Source organism: Pezoporus wallicus, unplaced genomic scaffold (assembly GCF_028554395.1).
Source record: "Pezoporus wallicus isolate ANWC-B61680 ecotype Strahan unplaced genomic scaffold, APGP_CSIRO_Pwel_v1 contig_8702, whole genome shotgun sequence".
Classification (NCBI taxonomy): Eukaryota; Metazoa; Chordata; class Aves; order Psittaciformes; family Psittacidae; genus Pezoporus; species Pezoporus wallicus.
The window spans coordinates 630,493-657,732 of record NW_026636754.1 but is presented as its reverse complement, the minus strand read 5'-3'; the positions used below and the strand labels follow the sequence as shown (position 1 = coordinate 657,732).

The 27,240-nt window shown below is 52.2% G+C and overlaps 1 protein-coding gene across 1 annotated transcript; it reads left to right on the top strand.

The window, feature by feature from the left end:
• Positions 1 to 845: 845 nt before the first annotated feature.
• LOC130595028 (heparan sulfate glucosamine 3-O-sulfotransferase 3B1-like) lies at positions 846 to 25,389 on the top strand. The gene is made up of 2 exons (XM_057401379.1): positions 846 to 1,421; positions 24,005 to 25,389. Exons 1-2 carry the CDS (start codon positions 991 to 993, stop codon positions 24,621 to 24,623), a joined length of 1,050 nt encoding a protein of 349 aa, XP_057257362.1. The 5' UTR covers positions 846 to 990; the 3' UTR covers positions 24,624 to 25,389.
• The last annotated feature ends 1,851 nt before the right edge of the window (positions 25,390 to 27,240 follow it).

Here is a 27,240-nt window from a genome sequence, read left to right as displayed (position 1 = left end):
CGGAAATGACTGAGATGCCCCCAACACCGGGATTCCTCATTGCCCGACCCCGAGCTGACAATTCCCTGCAGCCATGGCGGGGCGGGGGGGAGCGGGAAGTGGGATCAGGAGTATGTGGGCTTCCGCACTTCCCTCTCTGTCCTGCAGCCTCCAGGGGAAGGATGCGGCCATCGGACGGGGCGTTCAGCTGTGCACTGTCCGCAGGTAGGGCTAATGCAGTGAGGGCACTGCGGGATAGGTGAAACAGGGATAATCCTGAGGTGCACTATCTTGTCCTGCGGTTCTCCTCCGCTCTGCGCAGCCCGCAGCCCTCTGAACCCTTCCGTCTGGCAATTAAACTCGGTGTTTCATCATTCAGTCCCGTTTAGGGATAAAGCCACGTGTGACCAACATTCCCCAGCAGTGGAAGCCCTGCCGGGCAGACTCAGCCCGAGGGCGCTCCCCGAGCCTTGGCTCCCCCCCGCCAGCGCCCCGCAGCCGCGCCGTGCTGTGAGCTCCAACGGCCTCAAATCGCGGGTCCTTGCCACCGGCACGTTCCCTACCGCCATCACCGCACCCCCGGTACCCCCGTCCTGCCCCAGCGCGCCCCGCGGTCCGCACCGGGGCACGGCAGGCGGATGGAGCCGCTGCCCCGACGGTCCGAAGCAGCGGAGCGCCCCTCCCACCGCAACCACTCAGCCAATCAGCGCCTCCCATCCCCTCCTCCGCCCCGCCCCTGCTGGCTTCTCCCTCTTCTGATTGGCTCCGCCGCCCGGCTCATTATACGGCGGAGCGCGGCTGTGATAGGCTGAGGGCGCTGTCCATCGCCTGCCGCCGCCGCCTTTGCCTGCGCTGCCGGGCGGCGGGAGAGCGGCGCTGAGGCGGGCGGGCAGCGCCCTGCGCACACGGTCCCGGGGCCGCGCGGAGCTCGGGGGTGCCCATGCGGGGCCGGGCGGAGCCGAGCGGAGCCGGGCGAGCTGCAGCCATGCATCCCTGCGCGCCCGCGGGCACATGGGGCAGCGCTTGAACCGCTGCCTCGATGTCCCCGTGGCGCTGCCGCCGCTGAGGCGGAGGCTGCTGCTGCTCTTCATCATGCTCTTCCTCTGGCTCTACATGTTCTACTCCTGCGCCGGCTCCTGCGCCGGGCTGGCCGCCCGCGGCTCCCCCGCACCGCCCCGCGCCGCCCCGCCGCCGCCGGGGGAGCCGGGCGAGGAGAGCAGCCTGGAGGAGCAGCGGGCAGCGCCCGACGCCGCCGGCCCCATCTCCAGCTTCTTCAACGGCTCCGGCACGAAGCGGCTGCCGCAGGCCATCATCATCGGCGTGAAGAAGGGGGGGACGCGGGCGCTGCTGGAGTTCCTGCGGGTGCACCCCGACGTCCGCGCCGTCGGCGCCGAGCCCCACTTCTTCGACCGCAACTACGAGCGGGGACTCGCCTGGTACAGGTACGGGACGGGGCGGCGGGGACGGGCGCTGTGCGTGTGTCCCCCGCGGGCTCCGGCGGACCGTGAATGCGGACCCCGAAAAATCCGCGCGCGGACCGTGGCTCCCTCTTTAGCCCAAGCGGCGGCGGGGTTGCGGGCTTGCCGCCGGCCAGACGGCATTTAATCGTTAAATAAAGGTTAAATATTAACGCAATATGCGCGGGTTTAACGCTTATTTCGTTGTGCTTTTGCTGGAGCTCGGGGAGCGCCGGCGGCCGAGCCCCGTGGGTCGCGGCCGGAGCGGTGCGTGCGGAGCCGGGGATTAAACTTCCTCGCTCGCTTCACACGCTCCTTCCCCCGTTAACGTTCCCCCGCCGCTGTGATCGGCTGCCGAGCCGGTCACTTCGCTGGGCGGCTCGGGCCGAGGTAGCGGGGTGCGTACGGTGCCGCAGCGGGTGCTGCGGGACGGGATGCGGCTCCTCGGCTCCGGGGTAGGAAAACCCAACCGCGCTGGGCTCTGCCCATGGAAGGGTGAGTGTGGAAGCGCTTCTGGAGGAGCAGGGACTTGCGTGGCTCGGAGGGTTCCCGGCTCTGGTGGGAGCCGCCTTAACGTGGCTTCTCCTCCCTTTATGATTAAAGTTCCTTCATGAAGAATATTTTGACCGTGCCTTTGTGCGAGCGCTTGCAGGAGCAGAGATGGGAACTTAGAAGCGAGATGCTTGCTGTGAAGTTGTGAATTTCAGCCGCATTTTAGTCTTGAAGCTCCCACTCCGCGACTCTGATTAGGTTTGGTCTCGTTATTACCGCTGCCATCCCTCGGCAGTTAGTGCAGCGAATGCAGGGTAAGATGTGGCGAGGAGAAGGTCATTCCGAAAGCACTTTGTTTAATGAAAATACAGAATTTGAATGGAGTGGGGCACCCCATAGCCACCAACACAGAATCTTCATGAACTCAGTTGGTCTAAAAAACCCCATCTTAATGTCCCGTTTTGGAAGGAAAACTTGCAAATAACAGAGCCCGAGACCTGTCAGGATGTATTAGCAAAATGGTCTTGTACGTGTTGAACTCTGTTTTTAATTAGGCGCCTAAATTAGACCATAAAATGGTTGATTAATCTTTTACAAGTAAGAGGTGGAAGGGGAGAAGGAGAGAATAATGCTTATGATTACGTTAATCTGTTATCCCAGATGCAGCGGGCGAAAGTCAGTGTTTAAAGGATCCATGTTATTTTTGCATTTGGAGAAGTTGGCATCGAAGTTTCATGGAACTTTGGAAAGTTTCACCTTAATTTTGAAGGAGCGTGGGCCCCATCCCTGGAAACACGCTGCTGCTGTATAAAATGGTATCTTTGCAAAGGGGGGCTTTTGAACTGAAATACAACGAATCTGAACAGGGTCGCTCCAAAGCAGTGAGCGTGAGGGATGCTGAATGTCTTGAAACCACCCCGAGGGTTCGAGTCTCTGTGTGTCTGTGGGACTGGGACCTGGCTCCACTGGGAAGACTGAATAATGCAGAATATGTGGGGGGAGAGGAGGTGTTTGCTCAAATCGACAGACAAGTTGTTGGTAATTGTGTGTTATTTCTAACTTCAGTTTGTATTAGATGCAGAAGTTTGTGCCTATAAATCTCAGCGCTACAAATCAGATACTATAAAGCTCCAAACTCCCACTGACTGCAGTGAATGTTGGCTTCCCAGCGCTCTTGAGAGCGTGCTTCTTTCTGCAAGCTCTAATGAGGCTTTTATTTATTATCTTCATGTCAATAAGGAGATGCGTTTGTGTTTTCTTGTTAATGGCCCAATAAAACCAGATTAAAAATGCTATAAAAGAGCTTCCGTGCCAGCCGTGCTGGGGCGAGCTGGACAAGCCTCGCCTCTGCTTTTGAGATGCTTTCACACAAACGGGCAGAACTTTTGGGACGGGGGCAGATCCTTGTGTCCTCAGCACCCAGTCCTCGAAGTTTAAATCCAACCCCCTGCCTTTGGAAAGATGAAGATGCAATTTTAGAGCCACGTCTTGTTGAAAGTATATTTTATTCGACCAGATTCTGGCTAAATCAGGTCATTTCTGTTTGGAGGTTTTGGTTTGTTACTGAAGTTGTTCCTGCCATATAATAGTGTTCTAAAGTAATGTGTTTTTTTCGTGGTTTTGGGAGGCAGAAAGCATCACAAATTTGCTTATTTAGCTTCTGTTTTGGGGTGTTTGCAATTAATCACATTTAAACACAGTGCAGTAGTTAACATAAAGCTTTCATCTATAGAAAATAACTTTTAAAGGAGGGAATACAGACTTTTTGCTTGCTCTATTTTCTGTCAAGTGAAATGAAATCTGTTTGCTTTTATTTCCTTGGTGCAGAAGGCAAAACAGCATCAACAGCACCAAGCTCTGTTCCTGAAAAGCAGAGAGAAACATTACATTAATTTTTCATTAGTGAGATAACTGGAAATCGAATGGAAACAACTTCTGTCCGCACGTTGCGGGGTTTTCCCCCCCTGGTAATGAATACAGCATGTTAACTGCTTCGAGTGGAAATATGTACCATGACAGGGGAGAAACGGGATCCAGCCAATATTGCAAACTCATTTTAAGTAGTGCTTGGGACTTTTGGATAGGGAAGAAGTTTTCCCCTTCCCAGCAGTAGGAGTTCAGCTCCTCTGTAGCCTATGCACGAGTGTCCGGCTGCCTGGACAAATGGGAAGTTGTTTCCTTCCTCTATGAGTAAAGTAAAGGTTTATTATATGAGTTGGGGGGGGGGGAAGTGTTCCTTGCAAGTCTGGAAAATGGTGATTTTTTTTTTTTAATTATTTTCCTTATGCCAACAGTGATGCATTTTTAAATATTCTAGGGACTCGAAAGCCCGTTCTCCTATAATTAATCCAAGGTAAGGGAAAAAATCCAGTGTCATTAGTCTTACGTGTTTTGGGGTGGGTTTTTTTGGTTGATTTGCTTTAGTTTTAACAGTTTTAAGCCCAGTGAGCTGTAGTGCCCCTTCCCTCCTGCCGTGGGCTGAGCATTCCCAGCCCCACTCAACATCACTGATTTATATTTCAAGGCTGTAGCTCTCTGCTAGCAAACCCCGTGCCATGGCTACGCCAGCCGAAAACTCGATAGCGGTATTAGTCTGAGCTCCTCCACCTCCCGCAGCACAATGTGGGACCTCTCTGTCCTTTTTCCCCCCTTTTTTGCCTTAAATTTACTATTTGAATTCTTAAAACCCTGGGGTTTCATCTTCCCGCTCTGCCAGGCTGCCTTAATTCATTCTCCATGCTGAGGCTGGGTGGGTTGGCTCAGCAGGATCAGGCCCTATGGTCTGGTGGCGTGCAGTAAACAGCTTCAAACATGCCTTTCTCGGCCTCCCCAGTCACTGGGGAGCTTACTATGCAGCCTGCTGCTTCACAGCAATTCCTGAATCATGAGAAACTGCCTCATTTTTTGTCATCGATTTTGCCCCCAAACCCTCTTTTTGTGCCCCAAGGAGCGTGGGGGTCTGAGCAGCACAGTGTTCATGCTCACAGTGGGCCACACTGGGTGCAGGGGAAGGATAAGGAAATGATGGTTAAAGTTCCGGGGTGAAAGCCTTGTGGAACAGGGAAATCTGGAGCAAGGCAGGATTGTGCCCTGGAGTTTGGCCGTTCTCTATAGTCTCCCCTTCGCAGTGGTAGCGAGGGTTTAATAGCTGCCACTTAACTGTGCCGACACAGCCAAGTGCTTGCAAAACTCAACGTGTCGCAAGGTTTGTTGGCCTCGGGGAAGTTTGGGAACGGTCTTGGTTCTCCCAACTGGACTTTGGGTGCAAACGACTGTATCTGAGCAAAGAGCAGTTCCTCTCATGCGTTCCCATGAGCTACGCTGGGTTGGAATGAGCGTATCCTAAAGGACCGTAGTGTTCTCTGGGATGGCTTTGCCAAACAGCTTGCCCGTTAAGATTTGGTTTTCTTGTTGATTTTTAATTTCTTTTTTTTTATATCTATTGACCTTGCACGTGTTGCATTTGAATGGGGACTTCTAATGGTCCCCTCAACACGTGTGCAGGGCTCCATACCCCCTTGTCCACTGCGCCGGCTCCCCATGCTGTTGCCTTTAGCCACTCGGCACAGTTCAGAAGCAAATGTCCCCAAAAAAGAAGGGCTGGGCTGCTATAATCAGTCAGCAAGGCCCTTGTGTTTGCATGGGCTCATTCCTTTAGATCTGAGGAGGGTTGAGTTGTTCAAACAGATGGCAAAGATTATTCGTGTTGCTGGGGTTTCAGCGCGCTCTGCTCCGTTTCAAGCATGTTGCCCGATATGACGCACGTGACAAGTCCTTCCCAGCACGACGCTGGGAAGGGGGGGAACGACATTGTCTGCCGTGATCGAGTTTCATGGCCTCACCTGTTGGGCTGCTGAACTATTCCAAGTTGACCATGCATTGGGGGTGACTTATGGGGATGGTGGATCTGCCCGGCTAATCGCGTTAGCGCAGCGGCGTGCATGGGGAACGTCGTGTGCGCCTTCTTGGCATGAAAACGATGGGAATGAAAACCCATGGGCTTGACTCTGGCTATGGGATTTAGCGTTTTCTTTCTATTCAAGTGGCCCATGGCAGATGTCTGTAACACACCCCGAGCTTTGGATACCTCAAGGCGCTTCCAGTGAAGGCTTTGTTTCTAAAGGCATCCAGCAAGCCTTTATGCGGTGGCTATAAAAACTACCCAAATCATCATGCTTTTGAGCTGTATTTTCAACCACGCATGATCATGGACTTAACATCAGGCTTCACTTGCTAAACTGCTTTGCTTGCTGGATTCAATGCTATTAATCCATCCCAAGGAGGAAGAGAAGTCTGATTTAGCAACCACTCAGTGTTCACGTCTTCTGGTGGTGCGACCATGGGTGATCAATGGGCTCAGGGGATAATGAATGGGCAAGGGCCATGCAGGAGGGTTAACATATGGGCTCAAAGAACAACAAATAGCAGGGCACGTTATTTCAGTGGTGTAATTAGGAGGTCAGGGGCTATCGCCTGCTACCTGTTGTCACCATGTGCTATGTGAGGAGGGGCTGGAGGAGCAGCTTCCTCCTCGCTTTGTGAAATGACTAAGTGCTGCGCTGGGTCCTGACTTGCTGCTGCTGACTGTACCGGGGCTTGCCCACGCCGCTGCAATTTCAGGTCTTTCAGCAGCTCGCTGTGTGTTTCCTAATTACCTCGTGAGAAACACCGCGTGCTGTATAAAGCAGCTCAGCCCAGAGGCTGTCACCAGTGGCAGCCAGAAGGCAGCTTCGTGAATGGGCCTTATCTCAACTTTCTTAATGGAAATGAGGGCTCCCGTGATGAAACACATTGATTGTCAGCAGGCGCGGTGGGAAGATGGGGTTAGCGCAGGGCAGGGGTTTACTGGTGCTGTAACTTTGCTGGCAGGGAGTTGCTGCTGGACTTAAGGTGCATCAGGAAGGGCATCGCATCAGGGTCAGGTAGGAAGAGGAAGGCAAGGTCAGGAGCACAGCCCCTCTGTCTTGAGCATCTCTGCCTGGGCATGGTGGGAACTGCTCAGACATGATGTGCAATAGACCTTAGGTCATTCGTAAAAGTGACAGGAAGGAGATCACTCGTTGCCACGTTGGCTTCAAGTGTTCCCTAGGGTGGTTTTCCTCCTTGTAATAGCTCCAAAGATGGAGAATTAAAGTAGACTCGGTGGTGGTGGTTTTATATGTACCAGGAGGGGGTGAGGGCCATTGAGGGGTGAGGAGGGGTGTGTGGGAAGGATCAGAAGTTTGGCTGGTTGGGGGTTGAGATGATGCTGATGGGAATGTTGGAGGATCATAGACACAGAAGTGCTGGTGACAAAAGACCTCGCACTGATTTCTAGGAAATGAATAGTTCAGGTCTTTGTTTCTTCTGTTAAAATACATGAGTGTGGCAATGTCCTGCCATGCGGTGGGCAGCAGGGAAAGAGAACTTCATTTAGAGAAAAATAATGCCATGTTCTGCTAAATACTTTACATTAACCTCCTCAGAAACACCCTGGAACCAGCCTGTTCCAAAATCAGTTCTGTTTTCTCCCTACAAAGAAGAACCTCTCTACTGAGGGATGCTGTGACTTAGCCCTGGTTTACAAGGGGTCATTGCCCTTTATGGCAGCAGAGGATCTGACCCAGAGCTTAATTTTCAGCCCTTCTTGAAGGCAGGGCTATGCATGGCGCACCCTGCTCTTGACCTGGCTTAGTACAGCATCACCTGAGTAGCTCGGCTCTGCTAACCTTTGATGGAGGGGAGCGGTCCTCCCTTGTCCTTACCTCCTTGTAAGTCTTGTGCTGCTAAAGTTCCTAAGACCAGAGCTGTTCTCTGCCCAGTGCTCTCAGCTGGTGCTGCTGGGGACCTTACACATCCACTGGCATGGCTGGTTAGTAATAAATACAAGCAGTTGTAACCTCTCCTTTGAGCTGGCACAGCCTCTGTGCTCCGGTGCGCAGCTCTGGCAGCGCAGCAGTAGCTCCTCCAGAAGAAAGTGAGACTTGTGCATGGGCTTTCCTTTTATATGCTGATGCTTAATATTATAGGGGGACGTGTATGTTTTATATATCCCTTGCTGAAAGTGAATGCAAGGCCAAATCCTGTGCTGCCACAACTGCAGCCTGGCAGCACTGAGCGCAGCTGGAGTGAAAACACTGGTTCTCTTTAAAACCCATACACTTCTCACATGGGAAGCGGGCTCTGATGAGGACATGAGTCTTCAGCAATGGACCAGATCCCCAAACCTGGTGGTGTTTAGTGCAGCCCCAAGTCCTGCCTGGTGGAGGGCTCCAGGATCAGGCCCTCAGCATGTGTGTGAGTGACTGATGGCAGGAAATGCCTCCACAGAAACCAAAATCCATTACAACTATTAACCTCAATAAAGCAGCTACGCAGCCTTTATAGTAAAGCCTTCAGCTTGCAGCCTGTCTTGAGTATTGAATGTAAGCTTGTCTTGAAACTTGAAAGTCTATGAAGTAGAGGAGAGCAGCATGTGAAGGATAGGAAATCCATAGAAAACTGTCGATTTGGTGAAAGACTAAACATGGGGAAGGCAGAAAGCACTGGCATCACACTGGGGTTGAACTGCAGCTGTAGTCTTGATGTGGAGCAGGGATGTCGGGCTGGCGATGATGGGGTTTGGTGCAGAGATCTGCCTGTCACTAGGGGGAGGACGGAACCCCGGCGCTGCATTAACACCGTGCTTCGCTGTCTCGGTGAGCTATTTCGTGTTTGTTTAAGAACTGGCAGGGCCTGCAGCGCTGGCATGCCTCCCGTTTGTGTTCTTTAAAGGTGTATGAGGCTTGGAATGAAAGCAGGAGGTGCTGGAGTAAACATCAGCAGGTGTGGCCCAGCAGTGGGTGTACGTGGTCCTCCGATGGTTTATACGTGGGGCTGAGAATGTGGCTCCTAAATGGGAATTACAGAAGAGACCCCATGGCTTTGCTCTGCGCCGTGTCTGCATGTTGGGGTGATGCCCGATGCACCAAGCCCCCTGCGCCCATATCTGGTGCTGTGTTTAGTGAATTGTGCCGGATTGGAGCCAGTCCCATGAGTGCCAGAGCTGTTCCCATCTCACACGAGCGGGGTGAGATGGGGGAGGCTCCTGAAGCAGTGGGACAATGGGCTTGGTGGGGACCGTCTGCCCTGGCTTCACTGTTTCTGTGCTGAGCCAAGTGAGGTATCCACGAGCCAAACAGCCTGCGCACTGCTTGTTCCCAAGGAAGGGCTTAGCACAGCCCACCTCCTCCATTCTCACCCATCACTCTGCACTGAACTTGTTACAACTTCACACAAAGCTCATAGTTTTTCTCCTTCTTAATTTCCCTCTTGAGGCTAATGAGCCTTGGGCTGTCCGCGTGGCGCTTGGAAAAGCAGAGGGAATAGCTAACAGAGGGATGCTGAGCGGCGAACGAAGCCTTGGGAGAAGATATCAGCCTTGCCAAAGCAGAAGTGGAAGAGCCGGTTGGGGTTTGAACCTAACCTGGGCTTGCTGCGAGCCGAGAGGGGCCGGGAGCTGCTGTCTGCTCCTGGTAATGACAGGCTGGAGCTGCCGCCAGCCCTGCGCCAGTGTCTCTGCATACACCGGCGCCTTGGCTGGCTGCAGCGGGGCTGCTGGCTCCCCCCAGGGCGGGGGCCAAGGTCACAGTGCTAAATGCAGTGTGACAATTAATTCAGCTATATATAAACAGAAAGCTCATGTGGTCCTAAAGCAGATTAAGAGCCCGGGAGTTGCCTCTCGCCCGCTTTCCTCCCCACAGTCTTCTCCTTCCTCGGGTCCTCTGTGGGTGAGCCCTGCGGTTGTCACACACTCGGGCATCCCTGTAAGATTTACCAGTTGGGTTAAGCTGGGCCTGAGCCCTAAACCACTGGGGGTAGAGATTGGGTGGATTCCCTGGCTCCCCCAGTTCCCCCTTCAACCCGAGTGTCCTTGCTGGTGCTGGAGGAAAGGACATGTGCAAAATCTCTGCCTTCCCAGAGGGGATGCTTCACTCTGTGTTGGTGCCTGATGCTGGGAATAGCTGCTGGGGTTTATCTCCAGCAACAGGCATTTCAAGTCTCCCATTGTTTTAAGGCTCACTGTAGCAAGAGCTGAGCTGCATAATTTGTTCCCCACCATGGGAACACCATGGGGCACACCTTGAGATGTGGTGGCACCATGAACCCATAGCTCCATTGCCTCAATGGGCACAGTCCTTTTTTTGTCCTGGAACTTATTTCCTCTTTGATTTTTGGGGTTGGAGGAGGTAGGAAGGATGGGAAGAGACTCGGGAGGTTCTTATGGCTTGATTGGAGATGGGGGGGGGGATGAAGAACCCCATTCTAGACAAATGTCTCACTACCTTGGTCTGTTTATAATGGGGTTAAAAGCTCCAGGAGAAGCACGCTTGTGGGGGATTTGCAGCATGGAAGTGGAAGAATAAACTGGGCTGGGTTTCCTGGAAAAGCCACAGTATCTTGATGTTTGTAAAAGAGGCTTGAAGCTAAACCCAAGCCAATGCTTCCCTTGTGACTCCCATGGAGTTGAGATTTGTATCGGCTCGGAACCAATGCTCTTTTTGTTTCATTTCACTTCTATCTAAAACTGGTAAAAACTCGGTCACTCCAATCCCCAAAAGTAAAACTCTAGGGATAATGCTGAGTTTAAACTCCAGGTTCCTTTTAATGTAGCTTCAGAAACACCCCTAAAAATCATGTTTCTGAAGCGCATGCTGTCGAGGCAGTTGGAGAAAAGCAGAGCAGCTTCCAGCACTTCCAGACCAGTCTGGGTGTTACAGTCAGGGCACGTGCATGCCGTGAGCCCATCAGCAAAGTCTGATCCTTGGCTTTGCACAGGGAAATCCTTGGAAAACTGGACAGAGCCCACGTCCTGCTCCAGTAGTGGGGGAGCGAGCATCAGCATTGCTCTGGAGCCTCTTCTGCTGCTTCCTGGCCATCTCCTTGTGCACATCCAGTTGACCGAGGGCCACCACCAGGGATGGGAGCTGGTGCGAAGAGGTGCCCATGCAAGAGGCTGCATTTGGGTAATGTGGGTTGTCACTCTCCATCTCTCTGGCTCTGAGGCAGAGCTGGCTTGTCTCAGATGCCAGGCTGTACGTGCAGGAGATGGAGGCAGGGAGAAAAGACTTTGTGAGGGCTCACAATGGAGTCCTGAATAAGTTCAGTCCCGACGGAGGGGGCCAGGCTGTCCCTTTGGGAAGCCAAGGGTGTAGAGATCAAAGGTGTGGGGGAGTCAATTACAATTCACATTTGGTTCATCCATATGTTTGGGTATTTGAAAGGCTTCAATGGCAACGCATTTTATATCTCTTATGCCCATTGATTTGTTAATCTGACACTCGGTTCCATCTGAATAACAATAGCTGTCATTCAGCATCCTCAGTGTTCAGGGAAAAGTCACTTCACTTGGGTTGTGCTCCAAGGCCTTAGCAGAGAGGCCCACTTTGCTCTTTATGTACAAGGGCTGGGAGGACTTTGGGATGATCCAGCCCATTTGCCATCTCTAGATGGAAAACAGCCCTCGAGGGAAAGAGGATGGGATGCTACAGGTCAGTGCTGGGTGTTGACACACGTGGGTTTGCTCCCTAAGGTCCTTTCTGGTTGCCACCGTAGCTGTAGACCTGCCACTGCAGCCTGTGTGAAGAGGTGGACGGGGTTTCAAAGAAAGACAACCCAAGTAGTCAGAAGTGGAAGGCAGGCGTGGAGAACACTCTTAAATACAGCCTGAGTGTGCTGGACTAGTTCAAATCATTGGTATGGCCATGTGAAGTCTCTAATTACATGAATACCTTTTTAATTAGAAGCAGTGCTTTGCATCTGTTGTACTTGCAGTGGAGCATCTCCACCAGCTGAGCCTGCTCTTAAAAGAGCTCTCGACTCTGTTTCCTTGACTGGTTATGACCACGTCATGATCCCATGTAATGACTGGGGCAGGAGGGGAAGTCTGCAGGCAGACCTGCCCCTTCATGTTTCCCTAATTGGTGCCTGTCTCCCTGCTTCGCTGGGAGCTTCACTCCTTCCCATGGCTGGTTTGGTTGCTTCTGCTCTATCCTGAGTCCTGCAGCGTCGCTGGGACCCACCTTGGGACGTGGTGGCACCATGAACCCATAGCTCCATTGCCTCAATGGGCACAGTCCTTTTTGGTCCCGGAGCTTGATTTTATTTGCAGTCTTTGATGTTTGGGGTTGGAGCAGGTAAAAAGGATGGGAAGAGACTCGGGGGCTCCTTATGGCCTGATTGGAGATGGGGGGTGTGTGTGCAAAATCCCATTCTAGACAAATGTCTCACTACTGTGGTCTGTTTACAGTGGAGCTTAATTTCTAGTGCTGCTCCTTTGAGTGTGACTCACAAATCCATTAGCAGATGAGTTGAGGTGACAATCCCATTTGTGTTCAAATGCATTTAGGGATCAGTACCAAGAGGATCACTGGTGTTTCAATTTGCCAGGCACTTTGTTCCACCAGGTGGCAAATACAGCTCAGCCCAAGGGCAGACACACTGAGTGGGACAGCATCCAGATTGCCGGTGGTTTGGGTTGATGCCACCCCTCCTTTGCTTTGCAGGAGACTTTCAGAAATCAATTGGGTGACTCTGTTTAGAATAAAGTCTGAACCAATCTGAAATGCTTGCCCACTGGATGGGATGCTCAGCACGATGAGCATTGAGGATGTGCTTGCTTGGTTGGGCACCTTCCCATGTAGCTGGTCCTCCTCTGGTGAGTTTGTTCTCCGCTGCCATTACTGCCACCAGGAAGATGCCCCATCCTCTGGTCAGAAGGGGCATCCCTTTAAGACAGTTGAGGAGGAGCTGCATGGATATGGGGTTGCTTTAGGTGGAGTCATGCAGCTGGGGTCTGGCAGCAGCTTTCCAGCATCCCTTGTGTTAGGAGCATTATCAAAAGGCAGGGAACAAAATGGAGACTTTCTTTTTTCCATAGTGAAACCAGAAAGCTGGTGCTCTCTGAGCAGTTGTTTCCAAGGCCTCTGCTGTTCAGGTGGTGCTGGATGCTCACCAGAACCCTTCAGGAGCAGAAGGTGGGTTCCTGTATCTGTCTCAGGGCTTGTTTCCAGCCTGCCCTGGGTCTGCCACCCTGAGAGCTCCCTTCCCATGTGCTGCAGAGGAGCTGTCAGGCTCTGCATCAGCCATCGCCTGGAAGATGCTCCAGGGGCTGTCAGTACCCAGAGGAAAGCGGTGCTGGGTGAATAAAGCAGTTTCCCTGCTCCCTTCACTGCTTTGCTATGCACATGGTGAGGAAGAGGAGAAAAGGCAGGGCTGTCATATGGCTAACACTGGTGCCAGTCCCTTCTGGGGCTCTTCACCCAGCACAGTGGTTTAAGCCCACTTTTGGCATGTATTACCCTGAGGGCAGATGAATAACAGGGGGGATGCTACCCCCACATGAGATGTGGGAGCTGGGGCATTGCTTAGGGTAGAAAGGGGCTCCAGGGCTTATCATTAGGCTCTTTCCTCTAATCTGAGCTGTGCAGCCCCAGCACAGGAAGGCTGGGCTTGATGAGGAGAAATGTGTCAAGGTGGCAAGCAAAGTCCTCCCTGTGCAAACGCTGGGTGTTGAACAAGGGGTGATATTATCAGCGTGACTTGTTACCTGCCTGTGCAGGCACACAGGCCATTACCAGGGCATTAACGTCTGTGGTGGGAGGGAAACACAAAAGACCTCTCAGAAGGGCTGTGATTTATGGACGTGGCAATAGCGGAACGTGGTCCTGCCCGTATCTAGCTGGGTTGGGTTTTGTTCAGTGGCTGTTGGCTTGCGCAGCGTTTAGCTTGGGGTTGGCTCTTTGCTTTGTGAGTTAGTGGGGTTGGGTTGGGTCTTTCCACCTTCGAGCAGAATTGGAGGCGGTGAAATGCCAGGGGAGAGGAGCAGTGAAGGAAGTTCATCTCATTGCAGTCCTGTCCCGGGTGGAGATTTGTTAGGCGTTTCTAAGCATTCAGACTTGGTGTACCAAGACTGGCTGCCTGCATCCAGAGATGGGCTGCTGCAGTGGTCACTGTGTGCTTACTTAACCCGAAAGTTGACTTGTAAGTACGTGCTATGGACTATCTGGATTAGGGGTATCTCCTGGTGTCCTAACTGGGGGCAGGAGCCCCAGGGTACTCCGGTGTGACAGGAGCACAGGTGTCCCATGGCAGGTCCAGCCCCACAGTGCATCCCTTCAGCAGAGCCAGGAGGATGCTGTGCTGAAAGCTAACAAGCTGTAAGCAGTCTGCACTGCTGGCTCTGTGCATCTCAGTACCAGCTTCTGCCCCCCCCAGATCCCACATCCATGGGGTTTAACCAATGGAGATTGTTCCCTTTGCTGCAAAGCAGCGTTTTCCCAACCCCTATGACAACAGCTATGAGGGGGGTTTTATCTACTTTCAAGCATCTTCCAAGTCAGGCTTCCTGTGTTTAAACCTGCTCTGAGCCACGTTTTGGGTTTGCCTTGTATTTCTTTCCATAGATAAGCTGGAAACTGCAGACCTTGACTCCCTTTGCCTTTTTTTCTGGATGGGGACATTACTTTAGTGCTTGCAGTCCAAGCTCAGCAGATCCCAGTTCCTGCTTCCCAGGAAGGGCAGGATCAGCGCTACCCAAGTAAAGCTGAGTCTAAGTAGTAACATCTCTGATGCGAATGTGTTAAACCTGCAGTCTCTCAAAGAGGCTCTGAGAGCAGAACTTCATCTTGCAATGGATCCATAAGTGGATCTACCAAACCTTTGCGTAGCAGGAGCTTAGCGCACATAACACTAACTGCAGGCTATAAATTCTGGAGGGAGGAGGAATAGCTGGTCCTTCTGGTTGCGATAGAGCAAGAGGCAGTCCAGTGAATTTATTTTTCCCCCGGAGTGAGTTGTGAGCACTGAAATCTCTGCAGATGCCTGGAATTCCTCCTCTTGCCTCCCTTTCAGGCTGTTGTCTGTTTAATTTATAGAGCAAAATGTTTCTACTGCTTTGCAATAAACTCTTGGACACCGTGGAAGTAATCTTGGCTTGTTCCACACCCGCACTGGTGCGGCTCTGGAGTAGCTGCTGACTTGCATCCATGCCAGGGCGAACAGAGCTGAGCTACCTGCTTGTGGTGGAGGTGCCAAGGACTTACACTGGTGGTCTTCAGGTGCCAGAAGAGAGGGAAGGAGATTACACTGGTGCTCCTTGCAGAGATAAATCACAGTTAAACACTCCAGCAGGGTGTATTAAGAGGCGACACAGCACAGGAGTGAAACACACAGTTTGGCAGAGACAGTTGGCCCCGTAATCTGCTGGAAAAAAGCCTTTATTCCCAGTTTGCCAGTTAGCTCCATCGTGTTTCCTGCTGGGTTTAGGGTTTTTTTTTCCCCCTTAAATCATGAGTTTCACAGAACTGCCTCCTCCCTGCTCTGCTTTTAAACAAAACCAGTCTTTTTCTTCCCTTTTTTGGGGGGAAACAGATTAGAGTAATCTCACATGACTTGACCAGTGGGCAGTGCAGTCTGGTGATGCTGGGCTAAAGAACTCACCCATAAACAGCAATTAGCTTTTAATCACAGCGCTGCTCTGGCCCCCTGTACCCCTCCTACAGCAGCAACGTGTGCTCTTTGTCGGCCGGACAGCACCAAGGAGGGGGAACCCACAGCAATGAAAGGGAATGGGGGGGACGGAGAGGAACAAGATGCTCATTTCAGCTCCACCCCCTTAGTGCGCTCAAAAGCTCCTATTTTCGGAGCAAAGCACCATTGAGGTGTGGGGACAATGGGGACCAAATCCTTCTGGGGGAGGGGAGGTGCTGGCAATTGCATCTTTTGTTGCTTTCACTTCTTTACTTGCCTATGGCCTCCCCCATCCCACCCCTCCAAGAAGCCAGCATAGATGCTCGCTAGCTGATAATGCAATCACTTTCTTGGGACCTCGCTAATAGGATTATAATTATTACTGGAGATGAACTGGAGTGAATAGAATATTTACCACTTCATCTTAAATTATTGTTAATCCCTCCAAAGCAGCCCTTTGATATGTAAAGTGCTGCTCCTCTCCCCCCACTGAAGATAATCATTTAGTGGAAGTTCAGAGCTTTTAAGTATGATGGGGGACAGAAAGAGGCTTCGGTGTTTACCTAAAGACAAGGGCCTATATAATGAAGTGGTGAAGTTGATGAATATCTTGCCTGGCTCCAGCAGAGGAAGAGGGAGAATTCTTGCTGGGGAGCTGTAACATCTTGGGCTGTTGTTGGGGGGAAAAGGGGAGGAAACAAGGGGAAATTTGCCCCTTCCTAATCCAAAGAAAGCCCCACATCTCTGCAGCCTGTGGTTAGTTGGTGCAGGAGTCCACACGGTGATAGTGGCAACATCTTGGGTTTATCCTTTAGGGCTGGAGCAATTTCTGTTTGAAGTACGACCAAGAGGCTGGGAGACCTCAGCCTGGCAAAGAGATGCCTTGGGGGAAGGTAGGATGCTCCACAGCATCGGCACTAGGCTGGAGATGGAGGGAGGGATGGAGTGGTTTGATGGTGCAAGGACTGGGGCTATGGTTTGAGGCTAGGAGCTGGTGCACAATGGACAAAGCAAGGACCTAGGGCTGGCTGTTTACATGGAGGGTTCAGGATGAACCTGGACGAGGGGTTGGAATAGAGATCAGTTGGGGGTTATTAGGTGTACAAACTGCATCAGACCCAGAAAAGCCCCTGAGCTGAATCTGGATGGAGACTGGGAGAGCAGTGGAGGATAAGGGATGCTGCTTACCCTGTCCTTCCTCTACCCCGGTACCCCTATGGCCAGGGCCACAGTGTCTTTGGCCTGGAGGAGGTACCCTGGTTGCTGCAGCGTGTTGTTCCCTCCTCGAGGCCCTGCTTTGATTTGCTGGGGCCATTTGGCACACACAGGCTCTGCCTGCATGGAGTGGGGACGAAAGGACCATCTGCCGATGCCCTGCATCTCCCCGCTTCCCCCTGCCTTTGATGGGGTGTTTTATCCACATCAAAGGAACTTAGATCAGACTCCACAGCCGGGCCAGAGCCTGTTCCTGTGGGGTATGTGGTGATGCCACCTGTGGCCACCAGCTCTTTGGCCTCATTGAAGTCCCACAGCAGCTTCAAGATGCGGACCCTTCACATGCCATTGCCCTCCTCTCCCTCCTTTAATCCCAAAGTCCCCCAACAGGTGAAGGGCACCTGGCAGATCTGGGGGCAAAGAGCAAGGACGTTGATTTCAGGCCCACACATTTTCCCCCTCCTCCTTTACCTACCCCTTCTTCACCCCCAAAGTTCATTAATTCCCATCATCTGGTTTGTGTAACCGTGGTGCCGGGGGTCGGAGGGAGCTGGATAGGGTTACACCCCCTTCAAAAGGGCCGAGCCTGCTCCCCAGCCGTTCCCTTTTATTGTTGTCGAATTTGCCAACCCAAACAAGGGGCTCCTGCTCGAGACAAAGGCACACATGTTGCCCTTACCACTGGTCATAAAAAGCGGAGAGGCTGCTGCTGCTGCTGCACGGGTCCTTGGTGCAAAGCAGCTTGGTAACAACTATGTGCTGTATCAGATAATAACCCAGCGAGTCCCAAAGAGGAATTTCTATTGCCTCTTCTCCCTCTGTTTGTTTCTCCTTGAGAGTCAAAGCCGAGTGGGTGATTGTGAAGCCAGTTGACCTTGATGCTGATGGCAGGCTCCGTGATGTAATTAAAACACTTCATTACTTTAACAGTCTTTCTCTGGGCTTGTCAGGTATTTCTGAGGTTTGATGATGCTGTGGTCAGCCTTGGAATGAGGAGGGGTCAGGATGGGTCCAGCGTGGTGGAATTCAAGCTGAGCTGACAGTGCTGGCGATGCTCTGGGTATTTGCTTTCCAGAGCATTGCAGGGCTCTCGCTCCCTGTCAGGTGTCAGTGTGGGGCTATGAGTGTGTGGTTTTAATCCAGGCCTTGGCTGCACTGATCACTGCTGCATGAGAGCGTCTCACTTCCTGAGAGTGACGTGCTGGGAAGAGACTGGGATCAACTGGGTATCGCCTTGGCAGAGTGGGTGGGCTGTAAGGCAAAGCTGCCAGCAGGGGAGATGCCACCCCCATCCTTTCCCTTTAAAGAACTAGATTTAGCTCACTTGGCCTAAATTTATTTATTGGGATGGGGCAGGAGAGGAGGAGACAGAGGAACAGGGGGATTTAGGATGACAATTGGCTGAGCAGGGCAGGAACAGCAGTAAAGCCCTCCTCAGAAGTGTGCTTGATTGAAGGCAGTAGATGGATGGTCTGTGGTTAGAAACAAGCCCTTTGGCTTTGGTGTGATCCTGACTGGAGCAAAGCAGTGCAGGACCATGCTGGGATGGGGACAGGAGACCAAACTGCTGGAGAGCATCAACATGGAATGGGATGAGGCTTCAGCCCTGTCTCATCTTCTGCACTTGTTTCCTCTGAAGCTTTCCCAAGTACAGGAGGCTTGTTTGCTTCTCACCATAATCTTTCCATCTAATCTATGCAGTTGTAGACAGCTTTTGGGGAGAATTTGGGAGCACTTTTCCTAGAAACATCCAGCTTGCCAAAATTCAGTTTTCTGACAAGAAATCCCTTTTTGTCTTCTTGAAACACCAGTCAGGAATTTGGGTGAAAACTGGCCAGAAATAGGTTGGATGCTCTGCATGTGCACCACTGGGCTGCAAAGCAAATGGTTCTGGATTACAGGCCTGAATTTGGCATGAATGTGGCTGATGTCCAAAACGGTTTGACTTGCTTTTTCTCCCCTTTCCCCTGTTTTTCTTGCTTCTAGGGAGCAGCTGTGGGGAGAAAGCCTAGGAATTCTGCACCAAAGGAGGTTCTTCCTGTGTCTGCTGGCAGAGCCACCATGGGGACTGCTGTGAGCACTCATAGCTGCATCCAGATGCTGTGGCATTTTATGCTGACTCTAACAATGCTTCTTGTGCTGTTACAATGCCCTGCACACAGCTGTCCATGTCCTCTAGGAGAGCTTTTATCATTGCAGAGGGAAACTGAGGCAGCTCAGAGCAAGGGGCTGATCTGCAGCAGAGGGGATTGATGCTGGAGGGTACCATCGCTGCAGCATGGGCCACCTTGATTTTAACACCAGTGGCACTTCAACTCTCGAGCGTGCTGGAGCACAGGGAGCATCTCCAATAGTGATGCTGGGTAGGAATCCATCCAGCACAAAACCTTCCCTAGGAAGGAAAGCTCATCATCTGCTTAGCTCCTGTTCAGCAGCAGGAGCACCTGAGCGTGCTGGTCTCACTGGGCAGCCTGACGGTGACCTCCACCCAGGCAGACGGCCGGGGTGCTCAGCACCTTAGTCCTGCCCTGGAGCATCAGGCTCCAGCAGACCCTGGAAGGATTTATCCCAGTGGGTGTTTGCTAATAGCAGGAGGTGCGTGGAGGGACCAACAGACATCCCCAGGGATAAAGCCAGCGCTGACTGCTGTGCTCTGCCCTACCTGCAGCACAGAACACAGCAACAGGTTGTGGAGGTCCCCTTGACCCCCCCGGCCCCTTGCCTGGTCTTCCTTGAGCAATGGCAGCAGATTAGCTGGGAGTCCCTCTGTGCAGACAAAAGCTGCCACAAAGGGCATTAGGAATCAGGATTGGATTACTGTTTGGCCACCTGTCATCCCCACGTTGTAAATGTATCTCGCTCCAGGTCCAGTTTTCACACTGGAGAAGTTTGCACTTAAAGTAATGGTAGATTCCCCCCTTCCAGTGCCTCCCCAAGCAGCAGCGTGATGGAGTTCGGTTTAGCATCCCTTCTCATTCCAGACTTCAGAGCTGCGTGGGGCTGGAGATTAGGGCTGTTTGAATAGGGAGAGCCTTTATTACATTAGTCTAAGTGGTTAATAGGTAAAGTAGGCCAATCCATCTTTAGACTAAGCCTATCGCTTCGCCTACGAAGGGTGCAGGCTTCTTGGAGGAAATATTCATTAAAGGAAAAGCTTTTGCTCTGTCCCTCTTGACATGTTAATAGCTCAGGGTTAGGGGCTCTGCTCTCTGCCTGTGGAAGATTCATAGCTGTGCTCACGCAGCAACTCCCTCCTCTTACTGGGACCCCTGACAGTGCTGCAGTGCTGAGCCCCACCACTGCTTAGGCTTGCAGGGGAATAAACAGTGCCAGGAGCCTGCATCTCCTCATTCTCTCTTCTTCCACGCTCAGAAAGCAGGTGCCACATCCCTTCCCAAGCAGGGCTGTAAGGAGAGGGTTCAGATGATGGGCAGAGGCAGTACTTCAGTGCTGGGACTCTCTGGTGTGCGATGTTCTCAAGGCCAAAAGTATTCACGGGTTTGAAAGGATCAGACGGTTCGTAGTCACTGTGAAATGGGATGATTTGGATGCAGATGCTGGCTCCTGAGGTCTTTGAACTCCAGGTTGCCAGAAGGCAGGAGGATAACAAGGCAGCAGGGACTGCTTGCCAAGCTTTTCATACTATCTGTATTTGGCACTACAGTGTCCGCTACACCCCTCAGTAGTGTCTCCATCCAGCCCCGTCCCGACGGGTGCAGCAGCTTTTGTCCCAGGGCTCACCTGAGCTCCCCGTTTCCCACAGCCTGACTCCCTTTATTGTCTCCCTTCCCTCTCCCATACGGACCACAGCGGTAGCTGCACCTCTGCTGTTCTCATCTGGCACCAAACAGTGCTGCAGAACCTGCCCAGGTCCCTAACGTGCCTCTGAAACCTCCATGGGACACAGAGGGCTCCACAACCATCAGGAGCTGCCCCAGGGCTGAACTGTGCACTCACCATGGAGCTGAACCCTGCTCCTGTTGCCTAAGGGGGTTGCATCCTGTGGCTGCAGCTCTTCTGACCATTACGGCTCCTCTTTCCCCTCCCTTTATAATGGCTGTGATCTAGCACAGCCCTCGCTGTCTTGGAGCCCCAGGAGCAGATGTGTTCAGAGCTGGAATCTGGTCCTGCTTCCACAACGTGTACGGTTGGTGCGTTGGGTTGGAGCTGTGGTGCCATACGTGGGCCAAGCTGCCCTTCTCCAGTTGTGGTTTGAAGGGGAATAAACACTTCTTGGTGACTTCTGCACTGATGTGAGTTCAGACCAGGCAACCTACCAGTTCCTCCTGTCCCTGAGGCTCCGTTGTCTCTGGCTGCCAGCATGACGGATGGGGCCTCTGTGGGAAATGATGGAAACCATGGGAAAGCTCCTCACAGCTGACAGGCCCATGCAATAAAACTTTGCTTTCCTGGATGTGATGGTGTCAGAGGTTCAAACCACATCCGTGGGCCACAGTATGTGACTTTGCTTGCTTCTGTCCAGCTTTTACACAGCCGCTTTTCAAACAAGGGACTGTCTGAGATGATCCTGAGGGTCTTGGTTTTGGGCTTTGCCCAGCATTTGTCTGGGTACACCAAAGGGAATGCTGGAGCTAAGGCCTGAAGACTGGGTTTGGTGCGTTTGGCTCTCATTCTGGGGCTGAAGGCTCCATTTCTGTCTCTGCTCCTCTCAGCCTGTGCTGACCAGCCAGCAGGCAGTAGTAGTGTCAGTGAGCCTTGTCTTGCTGTGATGGGTCACCAGCAAGATGTCCTGCAAACAGCAAGGATTTGGGTCCTCTCCAAAAATAACAATAATGGGGGGGTCTGGACCTGCACAGAACTGAGTGCTCTCAGCCCTATTGGATGTCCTCAGCTGCAAATGAAGTGTGAGTTCAGAAGCTGACTGGTCTGCAAAGGGCCTGACACCAGGCCAGTGGATGCCTTGGAGTTACTCCTTGCTTCTTCCACTTACACAGTGTGCTGTGCAACCAGGAGCCTGTATTTCCCAACCCGATCAACTGACCTGGCACCTCCACCTCCTGCAATTTCCTCCTGTTTCATGGTCCAGCCCTACCCAATGCCTCTCTTGTGCAAGGAGGGAAAAATGAGCCTTGTGTCATTCCCAGGAGACTGATAAATACTGACTGGAGTAGTCCTGGAGGAGAGCTTGGTCTCAAGATGCAGGGCCCTGTACACGAGCAATCTGATGGACCTGACCCGAAGCCAAAGGGCTTCAGTGCAACACGGCCATCCTGAGCAGGTCTTGGGAAGCAGCCTTTCCTCTAGGCAGGTCCCAGGCCATTAAGGACTTTGTGGGTTGAAACCAGCCTCTTAAATCAAGCTGGAAAGCAGTCAGCAGCCAGCGCAGGATGTAGAACTCGGGTTTAATATGGCCATAAAAAGAGACACCACTTAATGAGTAGGCTGTTGAAATCCACATCAGCCCACGATAGATTTAAGAGTTGCTCTGTGAGCGTTATTGACTGGCTCTGTTCTGTGACAGCGTTATGGGTTTGCAGAGCTGGCCAAAAAGGCAAAGGATTAGAGCTTGATTTTGGTTCCTGGTTTTTGGCACGCGCTGGCTCCTGACTTCCAGCAGCTCTTGTGTCCGGTAGGGTCAGTGTGATTCTTCTATCTGCATGTGTAACTCCATTTGCATGGTCTTGAAATCACAGCCCGAAGTGTTGCCATGAGCCATGGGCTTGGCTGAAGGTTTCCACAAGCCCCTTCCTCCACAGGCCAGCTTGTCCATCGCCACCTCTCCCACTGACCCATGTAGATCTGGTATGGACATCATCTCCCATTGTGGGCTCTATGGAGAAGGGGCTTTATGGGCAGCCCCCAAGCACACCTCACCTGCAGGTTGGAAGTGCAGACATGGGGTGCCCCTTGCTAGTAAACACATTGCATGAAATTAATGCCAGGAGCTGATGAAGTAGAATATTGGGTATGATGTGAGCTAAATAGTAGTTGCATAAAGAGCTAGTGACCAGCTTTCATAGGCATGTGATGATGATTTTTGATTTCAGTCAGACCTCTCATTCCTGGTTTTCCTATTATTTGGCCTGAGAACTTTTAATTGGGGCAACCATTGGCTTTAGCACAAATTACCAGTGGCTTTTTTAATTGCAGGAGCCTATGGTAATCTTTGCTTTAGAAGCATAACAGCGGTCAGGGAGGAGATGGCCATCAGGGAACAAGCAAGCCTCTGTGTGCAGTGTTGTGGGTCTGAAGGAAAGGCTGTTTGAGGCTTGCAGGTCACACACTGCCTGGTTATTCCTCTGTGCTTTGAAAACTTAATCAAGTTTTATAGCTTTAATTTTGTGGCTGGCTCCCCTCTTGCCTCTTTCTTTTTAAGTGTCTCGCAACCCAGAGCAAATGAGTCCCATTGGGTTATAAAGGGAAAGAACTGGCAAATGGTCTAAAATATTTAGGCTTTGCCTAGTGAATGATAGGAAAAAATTACTTTCCCTGCTTTGTGCCACTTGCATCGTTACTACAAGCTCTCTAGTGTTTTCCCCATGTGGTTGAGTAGAAATAGGCAGGGAATGGGGTGGAATTGCTGAAGGCTTTAGGCTTCAAGGGTGTTTAGCGAGGGTACGTCCTGCCCGTGAGCTGAGGTTGTGTTCTCCATGGTTGTATCCTGTATTCTAACATGCTGTAGCCTGTGTGGCAGTGGAGGGGAGAGCTTTTCCTTACTGGGTGCTGGATTGGGATGAGCTGAAGATGCCACAATCAGCTCTTGATGCTCCTTCTAAGTGCTTATGAGGGAACCAGTCCGCACAGCGATAGGGAATAGTAAAGCAATGGGTGAAGCTGGGTGGGAGAGGACCCCTGTGGTTGGGTGAGGTTCTGCTGTTGACAAGCCAGGGACAAATTGCACCCTCTTGCCTGCACTGGGGGAAGTGTTGTGTTTGGGGTGCTAAGGGAAAGCAGAGTGGACGTGGTCCAGTGAGCTCCTGCTTTTCTTCTGCACCATTCTTCTCATTCCTATGGGGAAAACAAGCTCTGGGTTGAGCCTGGGGGCTCTCTGGTGTTGACCTGAGCCAGGAAAGCCATCTGGTGCAGCTCAGGACTCATCCTGACCAGTCTGCTGCTGGTGAGGTACATGTAGCCATGCTCCAGGTGCAGAGTGTAGCCTGGCTAATCCACTCATGGATAACTGGGAGATTACTCAGCTGGATTTCTAATGCAGTGGCCTTTAATAATAATCCCCCCCTAATCCCTGAATCAATGGAAAATGGATTTATCTGTATGAGCTAAATGGCCTGTGAAGGCATTTTAGGAAGAAGAAATCTTGTGTATCTATGTGTGAACAGAGAGATATGTATGTATGCACGTCTCTGCTGCTGTTAGGTGCTGTTCTGACCCATGCCTGTGTGTTTTGCCGGCAGGGACCTCATGCCCAGGACCCTGGAGGGGCAGATCACCATGGAGAAGACCCCCAGCTACTTTGTCACCAAGGAGGCCCCGGCGCGCATCTCCTCCATGTCCAAGGGCACGAAGCTCATCGTGGTGGTGCGGGACCCCGTGACCAGAGCCATCTCGGACTACACGCAGACGCTCTCCAAGAAGCCCGACATCCCCACCTTTGAGAGCCTGACCTTCAAAAACAGGACTACGGGCCTGATCGACACCTCGTGGAGCGCCATCCAGATCGGCATCTACGCCAAGCACCTGGAGAACTGGCTCCTCTACTTCCCCATCGGGCAGATCCTCTTTGTGAGCGGGGAGAGGCTCATCAGCGACCCCGCGGGGGAGCTGGGCCGGGTCCAGGACTTTCTGGGCCTCAAGAGGATCATCACCGACAAACACTTCTACTTCAACAAAACCAAGGGCTTCCCGTGCCTGAAGAAGGCGGAAGGCAGCAGCAAACCCCACTGCCTGGGCAAGACGAAAGGCAGGACCCACCCCGACATAGACCAGGAGGTGGTGCAGAGATTGCGGGACTTCTACCGGCCCTTCAACATGAAGTTCTACCAGATGACGGGGCAGGACTTCGGCTGGGACTGAGCCTGGTGTGGGAAAAAATCCCCTGTAATGACTTGCCCAGCACGGTTTGCGTATATAAAGAGATATATATGTATGTAAAATGTACAGAAATCTATTTTATAATAATTTATTTTTAATTCCTAAGCAATTAATTCACTAAGCTGCCTAACCGCACTGGCTAGAACGGTAGCCCGTAACCTGTTTAACATTCCATGGTGTTTAATTCTAATTTGTCTCTCCTGGTTTTCTCTTCCCCCTCTTCTGTTCTCTCCTCTTTCTCGGTTTGTAACAGACGGTGCTTCCATTTTTCCTAAAGAAAGTTTGTATTTAAGAGCATCCGCAAAAGGGAGGGTGGGACAAGGGAGGGACAGGGAGGGAAAGCACAAGGTTATTTTTGTTACGGGTACCTGGCCTTTATAAACACTTGCTTTCCCTATTCCAGTGTCCCAGTCTCTGCTCCAGTGTTGTGCTCCCTCGGCCCACAGCTTCCTGGTTAGTCCCACAGCCCCAGGGGGGGTTTCTCTGGGGCTGGGCATCTCCCTGCAACCCACATACCTCTGCTGAGCACCAGCAGCGTGTTTTACCAGTGGCTGTGCAGCACAGGGAATCCCAAGCCATACAGCTCCTGCCCCGCAGCCTAGGGCTCTGCTGGGAGGGTAAAGAGCCCTGGAGAAGCCACAGAGCCTGTTGCATGGGCAGAGCTGTCTCCTCTATACACTTTCCCTCCTTGCCTTTAGTCAGGGAGGCTCTTTCCCACGATCCCTCTATGCATTTTGAATCGTTACTGCGTGACAAGTGGAAGAATACAGGTATGTGCATGGGACACGCTCGGTGCTGCTCCCAGTGACCTGAAGATGTGTCTCTCCGGGCATGCCCGTGCCCATGGGGTGCTGCTGGGAGATGGCTTCCACCCACCAAAGACACCATCAGCACCATGGAGCCATGGGAAACCCCCAGCTCTCAGCACCGTCCCCAGCCCAGGGTGTCCCAGGACAGGGTGCAGGCAGCACTGCCTCCAGCCCTGCAGCCGCCAGAGCAGCTCCTGCTGGTTGAGAATGGGGAATATCAGTCCCTCTTGGTTCCTATTATTCTTTGGTTCAACACCCTAGCCATGGTCTCTCCCAAGGAGCAGAGTTTGCCTAGAGCCAGGAAGAAGTGCTGCATGCCAACAAGGATGGATCTAGAAAAGCAGGGGGGGATCTGGGCTGTGCTTAAGGTGTTGCTGGCACCTGATGCCCCGGGTGAGGGCTGAGGTGGCAGGACGGGATGCTCCGAGCACTTGTTCATCAACCCGGGTGCAATGACCTGGAAATCCTTCCCCTCAGACGGACCCAAATGCTTTGGGACTTCAGGACAGGTTGGTGGGGCTGTCCTGAGAGCATTAGCCATGTTTTGTGTGCTCAGGTTTCAATAAGCACTGTGTGCATCCACAGCCTTATCCTTGCTGTCACAGGTGCTGCTAGCTGGACTGGAGCAGTTTCAGAGCAAGGTGGCAGCAGAAGTGATTTTCTCCTTGAATTCTGAGCAGAAGCAGGGGGCTCTGTTGACTTTGGGCAACCCTCACCTGCAGCACTGCATTGATGTACTGCACCGAGCACAGAGCTACCCGGGTGGGAGTGCCTGCATAAAGCAGGCAGTGTGAGTAAAGCTCAAAACAGCGAATGCACCAACAGGCACAGCATCTGTGAGCTGAGCTGATGCTCTGGTTTCATGCACGTTGCCTGTATAAATGTGTGACCTGCAGCTCTCCCCAGTCCCCCATAGCCACCCGCCGTTGAGCACTGCATCACTGAGCCATGCCCAGCTGTGGTGAGGTGCATTCAGTGTCATCTTCCAGATGTTTTCTTTACTTTCACAGCTTCCTTTCTCTTGCCTGCCCCTTACAGCTCCCTGCTGTGGCTGCTGGATGATGAAAACACTCTTTGGAGCTTGGGCTGCTCTCCTTGGCCCTTGATCTATCTGGTCCTGCTTGGACAGATACATCAAAGAGCAGACCCACCTCTGGGTTCACTCCAGGGATCTGCAGGTAAAATGCTGCCTTTCAGTGCTTTGTTTAAACCTAAGGGCTCTTGGCTTGGCTCAGTGGTATCACATCTCCAAAGGGATTTAGGGAGTCTGATCCCTCTCAGTGCCGGTGAGGTGTGTGGGTTCATACATGGGGTGCCATGCACTGGGGTGTCCTCAAGGACAGGGAGATGCCAAGCATAACGTCAGGATTGAGGTGCCAAGCAAACCCCATGTGAGCAGGATGCAGATCCCTCCTTGGGGTTTGCCTCCAAGCATTTCCTCCTGCAAACAAGCAAAGTTGGGCAAATTCTCTCCTTTTTGCCCTCAGCCATTTCCAGTGAAGAAGCGATGCTTTGGACCTGCTTCCAGAGGCCATGGGTGTGAGTGCGGGACCCACTGGGCTGCAGGTTGACAGCCCCCACACACACAGCCCCATCCTGCATAATGCATCTGCAAACCTCAGCTGGTGGTTGGATCTATCTATGCATGTTTGGGGGCTTGGGTTTTATCTCCATCCAGGTCCCCAGCTCTGTTCCCTGCTGCCAGGCACAGGAGCATACCTGCTTTATCACCAACCCTGCTGCTGGTGGCTGATGGAGGGGAAGGCGCTGCACAGGGAGAAGAAAACACT

What these genes read in the sequence shown, in the direction of transcription:
- LOC130595028 (XM_057401379.1), top strand. Translation starts at nt 991, where the DNA reads ATGGGGCAGCGCTTGAACCGCTGCCTCGATGTCCCCGTGGCGCTGCCG. An exon ending in CGGGGACTCGCCTGGTACAG is followed by an intron (nt 1,422 to 24,004) that starts GTACGGGACGGG and finishes TTTTGCCGGCAG; the next exon opens with GGACCTCATGCCCAGGACCC.